The 10,474-nt window shown below is 60.4% G+C and overlaps 1 protein-coding gene across 1 annotated transcript in view; it reads right to left on the minus strand.

Moving 5' to 3' along the window:
- Positions 1-9,204, minus strand: part of MYO1F (myosin IF) — a 34,278-nt gene extending 25,074 nt beyond the window's left edge. The window contains exons 1-2 of the mRNA XM_025985678.2: positions 9,031-9,204; positions 505-642 (exon numbers count right to left, since the gene is read on the minus strand). Coding sequence (XP_025841463.1) covers positions 505-642; positions 9,031-9,033 — 141 coding nt within the window. The 5' untranslated portion in view covers positions 9,034-9,204. The remainder of the gene's footprint in view (positions 1-504; positions 643-9,030) is intronic.
- Between the last annotated feature and the right edge of the window lie 1,270 nt (positions 9,205-10,474).

Genomic DNA, 10,474 nt, shown 5'->3' on the forward strand with positions numbered 1-10,474 from the left:
CCGATGTGGGATTCGATCCCGGGTCTTCAGGATCGCGCCCTGGGCCAAAGGCAGGCGCCAAACTGCTGCGCCACCCAGGGATCCCAAGGGCCCCTGTCTCCTAATCCTAATGCCCCGGGGGCCTCTGGGGCCCCACTGCTCAGGTGGAGATGCTCGGATGTGCTCTGGTCACTTAGGGAAGAAACAGGGCTGGGTCTCAGAAGGAGAGATGAAAGGCACTGTGGCTGAGCGGCCCAGGCCTGTGGGAGTAGTGAGGACCACAGCCGTCCCCAAGCAGAGCCCTGCTGTCACTGCATCTGCCCCCCCCCACCCCCGCCGCCGTGCTCTCACTGCTCATCCCTCCCTCTGTTCATTTGCTCAGGCCTCTGTGTGTCCCTTCTGTGCTGCAGTCCCGCTGCCACCCTTCCCTGCAGTCATCCACCTGCCGTCCCTCCACCCACTGGTCAGTCACCCTCCTGTCCCTGTCCCTATCATCTGCCTGTCCCTGCCCACAGCCCGGGGTACAAAGATATAGTCGTCCATGAAGCGCTTGCGGAGGTTGCCCACGATGGCGTCCTCGGTGATCTGGGGCAGCAGCACCATGTCGTCCACGCCGCTCTGCTTCACGTTGTGGCTCTGCCAGTGGAAGCGCTCCTTGCTGCCCTGCGTGGGGGGGGGGTGGCCAGATGGGAGTGAGCCACCGCAGGGGGCAGGGCGGCGGGGTGGTGGTGGTGGTGGTGGTGGTGGTGGCGCTGATGCCTCACCTCCTTCTGGTTCTGCCTCCCCTGGGCCACCTGCCGGCCTCCTGCCCCAATCCGGGGACACCAGGGGAGGTGGGCGAGGTTGAGTCCAGGCTCCCCACCTCAAAGAGGGGGGCTCCGTCCTCCCATCCCTCCACTCTGCGTCCCACTGTCATGGAGGAGACGGTGATGCCAGGCCCTTGGGGGCGGGTGGCAGGGTGTGCTTGGGGGGGCTGTGGGAGGGGGACGGAGTTGGCGGGTGACTTGCTGGGGGGATTGACTCACCCTCCTTCTCACTTCTCCTTCAGACTCCCTCCGCCCACTTGCTCAGCCCGCTCTCCCTGCCCAGGCCCGGGCTGAGCCCCCGACTTCTCTGTGGCGGTTGACCTGCCGCCCAGCCTTCCACCTCTAGATGGCCTCCTTCCTCCTCTCCTCTCGTGGTCACACACCCTAGCAGATCTGTCTGTGACCTCTGTCCTCTGTGCCCCCACAGCTTTGCCTTCTCATTTCCTCCCTTTTTTTTTTGTCGTTGTTCTTGTTTTGTTTTGTTTTTTAAATCAGGGGAGACTTTCCTTAAGCCCCAGGGAGGAGACTCAGACACCAGCTCCCCTCAAGACCCCTCCTCCAGGAAGCCTGCCTGGAATGTTTTCCCTCTTCAGCCTACCGGGCTCATCCAGTGCCTGGGACACCGATGCATCCTGGCTTAGATGCACTCTGATCGGCACACCCCTGCCGTGGAGGAGTCTGGCAGACAGGTGGGTGTCAGCGGCCTGGAGCTGCCCTCGCAGGCGTGCTCATGCCTGGACAGGATGTCCCCCCTCGGGGAAGCCCCTCATTCTCAACCCAGGAGCTCTTGGAGGGTGGGGCCTGGCTCTCAGTGCTTTCTCAGCTCTAGAAGGGAGGACCTGAAGGATGAACGAGGAGCTAGGGCAAAGAAAGCAGCCCCAGCTTCAGAGGAAAACCCTTAGAGCGAAGGATGCTGGGAATCAAAGTTGAGTCTTCAAGGATGACCAGTGTTTGTCACACAGATTCCAGGGAAGGGAGATGGTGGGCCGGGCAGAAAGGATGCGGGCAGGGGTGAAGCAGGAGGGGCAGTGTAGGGCAGAGGTGGGGGAGAGGCCAGTCTCTCGTGGGGACCCTGGGGGATTCCTGAGCAGGGGAGGTGCACGTTCAGATTCTGGACACCCTGACAGCCGGGACAGGGCCACTGAGGATTGCCCACAGGTTTTGGTGTGGGGGTAGATCTGGGTTCTAATCCGGGTGATCCGATGCTGCTCTGAGCCTCAGTGGCCTCGTCTGTAAAATGGGAGAAGCAGCCTCACTTCCCAGGGTTCACACGATGGAGTAACTGCTCTGGGGGTGCAAAATCCAAACCAGGGTGAGGGGCGGGTGCTCCTCTCCGGCCCAGGGAGTTGTGAGGATGGGCCCAGGTCACCCAGGCCCTAGGATGTGCTTGATGCGGGGAGGCCAGGGGTGAAGTCCTCACAGCAGCTTGGAGCGGGGCGGGGGGGAGTTCTAGGGAGGGAAACTGAGGCTCGAGAGGTGTTTGACACTTGACTACAGACACAGCTAAATTGTTTCCAAGGGTGTGGGATTCGAGTCTGGATCCGTCTGACAGCAAAGGCCGGGCTCTTGCGTGTACACCCACAAGCGGCCCGGGCCCCACGGGTGTGTATGGGCTGGACTTTGGCCAGGAGCTGCGAGGAAAGGTGCCCCAGGCAGTGTGGACCTTGCCCAGCAAAGGTGCCGAAGCGGGAGCGGAATGCAGAGGAGGGAGCGTATGCGGGGGGCGAGGGCTCGAACCCCAGCTGCTTCCGGCCTGAGCAAGTCAGAGTTTTTCATAGGGTCTCCTCGCTCTGGGGCTGAGAAGCCGTCTGTGGGGTCCCGCCACTCTCCCATCCATAAAATATTCTGAGGCACCTACCATGTGGTGGGACCCCCTGCACCCCCCACCCGCCACCGCAGGGAAAATCTCTCAGTCCCTACCCTGGGCACCTCCGAGCTTTGCTGATGCTCAGACCTCCGCTCAGAACACCCCTCCTGCCTGGGCCGCGCCAGTCCGGCCTTCGCATTCGGCTCAGGTGTCACCTCCTGTGAGAAGCCGTCCCCGCCCCAGGCCAGCTGGATCCCCGCAGCCCCCGGGGCCTCCTCACTGCGGCCCTGCGCACATCCTGGACATGGTGCACGCGGGCTGCGCCTTCTGCTGTGCAAGCCCCGGGGATGGGGGGGCTCGGGCGATGCCCGGCGGCACGTGGTCTCGGGGCTCGTTTGAACCAGTGGGAGAGTGGGAGAGCGGGCAAATGAATGGAGGGGAGGCCAACCAGGGGCCACGTCCTGAAGGGCCTTGAATGCCGAGCAAGGGAACTCAGGCTCGATTGTCAGCAGCTTGGAGAGTTCTCAGCTGGGCCCGTACTGCTCCTGGGGATACTTTAAGAATTGTGGGAGCGGGGCAGCCCGGGTGGCTCAGCGGTTTAGCGCCGCCTTCGGCCCAGGGCATGATCCTGGGGACCTGGGATCGAGTCCTGCGTCAGGCTCCCTGCATGGAGCCTGCTTCTCCCTCTGCCTGTGTCTCTGCCTCTCTCTCTGTGTCTCTCATGAGTAAATAAATAAAATCTTAAAAAAAAAAAAGAATTGTGGGAGCAGTTTTGGTTGTCCCGGGGGCTGGCATTTTAAGCGGGCTGCGGGTGCCAAATCGTCATCCGACCGCAGCGCCCCCTCCCCCCCAGCAGATGCTCGTTTAAGTGACAAAAGTGTTTGTAATCATTGGAACCTAGAATCAACTTCTGTTTTTTTGTCCACACAGAAAAATCGATGTTTGCTTTGCAAGGCTGACTCCCACCACATGTTCCAGGCTACCCTGTATCAAGGGGGATGCTGGTTTTATTCAGATTTCACCAAGATTTGATCAGCATTTCAGAAGCCCACGCTGCTCACGCTGTCAGCGAGAGGTACACCTGTCCCGGTGTGAGCACCTGGGGGCTCCGGGGGGAGTTCGTGGGCCACTGGCCAGAGCACTTTCATCTTTCTGTGCATATTTTATTCCAAGTGGCTTTCTCCTCCATATCACAGGAGGCCACATGAATTATTTTTGAATTTTGAAATTATTTTGGGAGGCTATGCGTTGTTTCACTGTCTGTGAATTGCAATTTGGGGATTCAAGGGGCCGGCCAAGGGGTCTGTTATAGGAAGGGGGTGCTGGGTGCAAAGAACCCCTGGGGTGCAGCTGGGGGAGGATGGTGGGGAGGACAAAGCTGCGGGAGCCACATCGTGCAGGGGTTGGAGAGGACGCCTGTGGTAGAGGCTGAGCAGGGAGTCAGCTGGGAGGTTGGAGGCTGGTGGGACCGTGAAACCCGGAGATGGCAAGACCGGGTCGGGAGAAGCAAGGAGCTGTGGGTCGGTCCCCCGAGCTACCCAAGTGTGTCCAGCTCGCCGGAGTCTCAGAGGCGCCCCCGTGGAAGGCACTGGCGACCTCATTCAGAAGTCAGATTGGGAGATCAGGAGGTGTAGACAGAGGGGGAGTGAGGATGGCTTTCAGACCACCTGGCTGAGAAGGGGAAGAGGGAAAGATGCTGTGGGGAGACGAGGGGTCAGGGAGCAGGCTTCCTGTGTTCAGGATGGGGAGACCAGAGTGTGTTGGGGAGAAGAGAGGATGAAATCTGGGAGCAAAGGGGTATCATTCATGGACTGGTGTTGTAGGTGGTGGCGGGGCAGGGGGAGGCTCTGCTCTTGCTCTGAGCCAAAGGTCAGTGGGGAAGTGGGTGGGTGGGGGGACAGGGAGGCTTATGGGGGTGACAGGAAGTGGATCCTCCCTCTGAAGACCTCTGAGGGGAGGGGCCTCAGGTGTTAGCTATGGTAACCAACTGCAATCATAACAATAGTTAGCACCCCACTGGCACTTACCCGTGCCACACTGCGGTCTGGGCTTCTTCCGAGAATGACCTTACCAGACATACTGAGATCAGTACTATGACTAGGTCCACTTTGTGGAAGAGAAAACTATAGCACAGAGAAGTTAGCTGTCTTCCCCAAGGTCACACAGCACGAAAGGAGGATCTGGGAGACAGGATCTGTCGCCCTCCGCCTGGTCCGGGTCACAGGTGGCTGGGCTTGGGTTCAGAGCAGAGGAAGATGGGGCAGGGACAAGACTGGATCTGTCCAGAGTTTTCCCAGTGGGTCGACTTGGTCTCTACGCTCCTGGGCCCCTCAAGCTCGGCCGAGGCTCAAGGCCACTTCCTTTCTGTGAGGTCAGAGGCCCTGATGCTGGCTGTGTCTGGCTGGTCTCTTGGCCCCAAGGACTTGGTTCCTCTTCCTGTCTGTTCCTTCTCCCCAGCCAGCTGAGTGGCCTTCTGTCTCTTGCAACCTGAGCCATTCTCTCTCTCCATGTCCTGCCCCTGGGCACTGGAACCTCCAGATCCACTCCTAGCCCCCTGTGAGGCCAAAAACCATGGGTTGTTTGCAGTAGAGGGAGAGGTTTTGCTCAAGTGAGTACAGTGCATGGAAAGACAGTCAAGAGTTTTGGCTTGGGACCGGTTGGGTGTGAGGCCTGGCTTGACAGTTAACTGACTATGTGACCCCGGGGAGGCCACTTGACTTCTCCAAGCCTCCGTTTTCCCATCTGTAAAATGGATTCCATAATAATTCCCCTCCCTCGGTTCTGTGAGCCGGTGCAGAGGAGGGGTGTGCTGGATGCCCCAGGAAAAGGCAGCTGGTGACCCCAAGAGCATTTAGTGGAAGTGAACAGCCTGTGACGGAGGATGTAGGAGCTGGTGGATAGAAGCTTGTTGAGAGAGCGAAGGAATGAACGAAGTACAGTCGGGATGAGGCTGCCTCCGGCTCTGTGTCATGAGTACCCACCTCTCTCTGGCTCCCAAGTCCCCATAGATCAAGTTGAAATGGAGTTTCTAAGTCTCTTCCTTGGGGGTGGGGGGTGGGTGCAATGAAGATGTTGTGGTCACAGTTGACCACAAGTCAAGTATGACTCAACCTGATGGGGCTCTTGTGAAAGAGTCAGGGCTGGGGTGGGATGGGAGGGAGCTTCTAAGTTTGACTCCTTCAGAGAGACGCCCCCCCCCCCACCCCCGGTCTAAGGCAGAGGGCATGGGGAGCGGGGCTTCCAGTTTCTCTGGAGTGGAAATCCCACATCCAAGTGAGGCTGGAGGGATGGGCAGCCTGGGGCATGGGGGTCAGCACCCCCAAGTCCCCCACAGCCCCTCATCTTGTAGGGAGGAGCAGGAGATGGCAGGTCAAGGTGACTTCAGGAGTCACTGACTCCTGAAAAAAGTGACTCTGCCACTTTTGGGTGGTACAGCAGCTCACCTAGCCACCCCCCCCCCCCCCCCCCCCCCCCCCCCCCGGGAGGGAAGGGTATTTCCTCATCTGGAAATAGTGATGGCTATTTCCTCGTCTGGCAAATGGGAACACCGAGCGCCATAGACCTCCCGGGGGCGGATTCAATGAGGTCAGGCTGGGGAGGTGGGAGCAGCAGCCGCGCGGGTCCCACGGGCGGGCGCAGGCCGCGAGGCCCCGAGGCCGGGAGGGAGGGCTGGATGAGGGGGCTTTTGCAATTTGCCCCAACTGCTCGGGCCTCCCTCTCCTGGGTGCTGATGAGAAGAGCCTCAGACTGGAGGGAACAACGAAACAGCCACTTCCTTCCTCGTTGGGGTCCTTCGAGCTGTGGTCGCCAGCCAGCAGGGAGATATGAAGCTACCAAGGCAGCAGCTGCTGGGCGGCCCCCACCCCCCGCCCCCGCCCCGGGGTCCCTGGTGTGTCCCCGGTCCTGTCCTCCCCCAACTCAGTGGGGTTTTGGGGCCACACCCTGCGTGCCTGCCTGTGCAAAGGCATTCTCGCCTTCAAAGGTTCTTGAGGTCCCCCTCCTTCGGGGTGGGGAGCGCTCTCGGTTTCCTTTCAGCCTAACTGGAGGGGACAGGTGGGGACCTTGGTCCTTCTAGAGTCCTCCGTCCTAACCCTTTTGGCCCCAGGCCTTCTCTGTCCCTCCCCACGGCTGGCGCCTGAGGACCAAGCAGCCACATCACTGGTCTCCCGGCCTGATGTCTGTACTTTACGATCCCTATTTCCCTTGCTCCACCACCGTCACCAGCTGGGGACAACCGGCTGCTGCCTTCACCTGGCTTAGGGTCAGAGTCACACAAAAACTGCTGATAACCTCAGTCCCGGCACCAGCAGTCAGCATCAAACAGAAAATATGACAAGGTCTGCCACCGATTTCCCCAGCATCACCCACGGCCGCGACAGCCGCCCTCGCCATCAACAGCCACACCGGACCAACTACGGTGGGGGCAGCAGCCACGGCAACACCAACGCGGCCCGAGAGACTGTCCCTGACAACCAACCATGGACGAGCAACGGCCAAAGAATGCCACCATCACCACCCAGCTCTAAATGACAGTGACCATTGGGGCATCTGGGGGGCTCAGTGATTGAGCGTCTGCCTTCGGCCCAGGGTGTGACCCTGGGGTCCCGGGATCGAGTCCCACATCAGGCTCCCTGCGGGGAGCCTGCTTCTCCCTCTGCCGTGTCTCTGCCTCTCTCTCTGTGTCTCTCATGAATAAATAAACAAAATCTTAAAAAACAATGACAGTGACCATCAACTGCCATCATTCCACCGACCAGCCCTGACGACCACCCGCCACCTGCCACAAACATCCAACTAGCTGCTTCCACCACCAACACCCCCACGAGGCTCACAGTCACCACCAACTCGTGACAATGGACAGCGGGGACCACCAGCACCACCAGTGGCACCAACCACCCAACAATCATGGTCCGACAGCGACTGGGAATGAGTCACCTCCACCCACCGGCACCACTGGCTCCAGCAATGAATGAGCAGCACCCACAGCGATGGTTACTGTGCGGAGCGCATGGCAGGTGCCCCGTAAAGCACTTGGTGAACGTTGTTTCATTGAATCTTTCCACCCTCTTCCTGACACTTGTCATCATCCCTCCAGGAGGCCATCAGCACCCCTCGTGTTAGCCTTGTGGATGGGGTCTGCTCTCTTTTCCCTCTCCCGTGGTCCCCCTGGGGGAGTCTCCCCTCCCACACCCCTTGGGCCAAGCAAACCATTGACTAAGCATTTCATATGGCTTCCTTGGGAGGGGTGGGTGGCTTTTCTCTCAAGTAGCAAATCATTTCCTGTGTTCTTTTGATCAAAGTCTGCTCATCTGAGCTCCTGGGCCCTCCTGGCTTGGCTCCTTCTTCGAAGAATTTCCATCCCAAGCCCAGAGCGCTAGCTGATGGTTTGGTGGGTGAGTTGCCCAGGTGAGCATCGGCTTTCTGGAATAAGGAGAGGTTGTCTCTCAGACTAAAACCAATGCCTGCCGCTTGGTCTACCACCGTGTCGCCACCTCGGTCAGCTGCCTGCTGCAACTGCCTGGAACACTGCAGTTGTCACCGCTGGCAATGGGACTATCCCAGCCACATGCTCTCATTGACAGAATGACAAAAAATGAAAGCTGAAGTGGCTTGCAGATGCCTGGAGCCGTGGGGGCAAGTTTTCTAGCCAGCCCGGGGGCTCTCTCTTGACGCGTGTGTTGTGCTGTTGCTGCGTCTAGCCCATGACAGTGACAGTCTCCTGAACCCTGTCACCGTGGCCATCATCAATCTCAACCTCAGCAGGTGCTGACACCTCTGGCTGGGGTGTACCCCCTGCCGTACTTGGTTGGAAGTGTCCGTGTGGTGGCGTGGACGTGCTGGGTCTCACTGTCTCCTGCTTCTGTGAGTGCTGAAACTGGGCCACCCCGTCACTCACACAGGCACACCCCTGCAGCCCATCGCCCATTTGACACGCTCTGCTCCCAGCTGTGGACTCGGAGTGGTGGAACCCACGGACCCTCTGAAGTCCTGAGAGTTTCCCTGAATGCCTTCTACGGCTCAGCTGACTTCCAAATATGACATATGTGGGAACTGAGGCCCAGAGAGGGGAAGTGACTTGCCCAAGGCCACACGGGACGGTGAGGGACCCAGCTGGGCTGGAAACCCATTCCCCAAGCCCCGGGGAAGGGGTCTGTCCTTGTCCCTGTGGGTACTGTGTGATCCTGCAAGGCCGCCCTCTGCCCCCCAGTAACGGCTCCATCCTTGATCTCCCATCACCGTCCTGGCATCCCGGCACCACCCCGTGTGAGCTTGGTCCCTGGTGAAGGATGCTGGCGGCACCTGTGCTGCAGCGAGGGAACCCCCGCAAAGTGTCCACTGTGCCCCTCCCGACGGCCCCCCACCTTCTGATGGTGGTGTCCAGGGCATCTCCACCTGGCTGGTGCCCCCCTCTCCCCTGCCCGCCCTTGAAGGACTTACCATGGTGGTTGTGTCAGGCCCCTGGGGGAGCGCCCGGATGGGTCTTGGAGGCAGGGGTATAGGCTCAGGCTGTTCTGGGGGGTGGCTCGCGCATGGCCCTGCTCCTGCTCCTGCTCCTGCACCAGACTCCCAGGCCTAGTTCCTCTTACAACAGCCCCCCCTCCTACTTCCTTTAGGGGAGGGGCCAGTGCTACAGGGGTGGGGGGAAGCTGGGCCAGGGGCGGGGAGAGAGCTCCAGCAGCTGTGGCAGGGGAGGGCACTGGCTCATTGGGGCTCTGAGCCTGAGGGGAGAGGTCCCTGATGGCTGGCAGCCGCCACCAGACCCCAGGAGGGCCCTTCTTCCAACTCCTCGGCCAGGTGCTGCAGCAAACAGCGTGCAGGTCAGCTGGCTGCAGAACTGTCTGCTCTTCCAGAGCGGCCTCAGGAAGCTCTTGGGCTGCTCGGGTCTCTTCAAAACCACTTCAGATGTGTGTCTGTGTAGGCGTCCCTGAGCAAACCCCCTCTGCCAGAGCCTCTGCTGGTCTTCCTTCCAGAAAGGCCAGTGGGGAGCCACCCGTGTCTGTGTCGGGGGAGGACCCCATGGGTGGAGGTAACCAGGAACCAGGGGCAGCTGTTAGGTCTCAGACTTTGGATGTCAGCTCTGGATTTTAAAAGAATTTTTAAAAAGATTTTATTTATTGGGACGCCTGGGTGGCTCAGCGGTTGAGCATCTGCCTTTGGCTCAGGGTGTGATCTAGGTCCGGGGATCCTGCAGGGGGGTCCCTGTGGGGAGCCTGCTTTTCCCTCTGTGTCTCAGGATCCCGGGATCACGGCCTGAGCCCCCCAGCTCTGCTACTTCCAGGGCCCCCCTACTTTCTTATAAAATGGGGGCACGGGCCCTCGCCTCAGGGCCTGGCACACAGAGGGGTCATCAAGTGTTGGCCCACGCCCTGACCCTGGGAGACCCGCCGGCCTCGTCCCGCTCCCCTCTGGACACTAGGAGCCGGGAGTTCGGAGGGGTCCTCAGCTCCGAGCCACCCACCCTGTGGGGAGGAGGCCGAGCACCCGGTATCCCTGCGCTCCGCCCGGCACCCAGCACCCTGCCTACAAGTGGGCGAGGCGCGCGCCCCCTAGTGGCCCCATCTGGGCAGGGGCGCGCTTCTCCTGGAATCTCGGGCAGGGCGCCGGGCTGGGCGCCGGGCTGGGCGCCGGGCAGCCTCACCAATGCCTCCAGTGCCCGCGGGCCGGCAAGCAGGAGGCCCTTCCCCTTGTTGGCTTCAGAGGGCGCTTCCCACGGAGGTGACGCTTGCGCGGAGGCCACACGGCGAGTTGGAGCTGACCAGGTGAAAAAGGAGAGGGGAGGGCACACCTGCGCGGGGAAGCAGCTCTAGCAGCCGGCACCCTCCTCCGGGATCCAGCAGATGGTGGGAGATTGTGGAACTTCCAGGAGCCCCGAGGCCTGTGC

The sequence above is a fragment of the Vulpes vulpes genome, chromosome 9 (assembly GCF_048418805.1).
Source record: "Vulpes vulpes isolate BD-2025 chromosome 9, VulVul3, whole genome shotgun sequence".
NCBI classification, from domain to species: Eukaryota; Metazoa; Chordata; class Mammalia; order Carnivora; family Canidae; genus Vulpes; species Vulpes vulpes.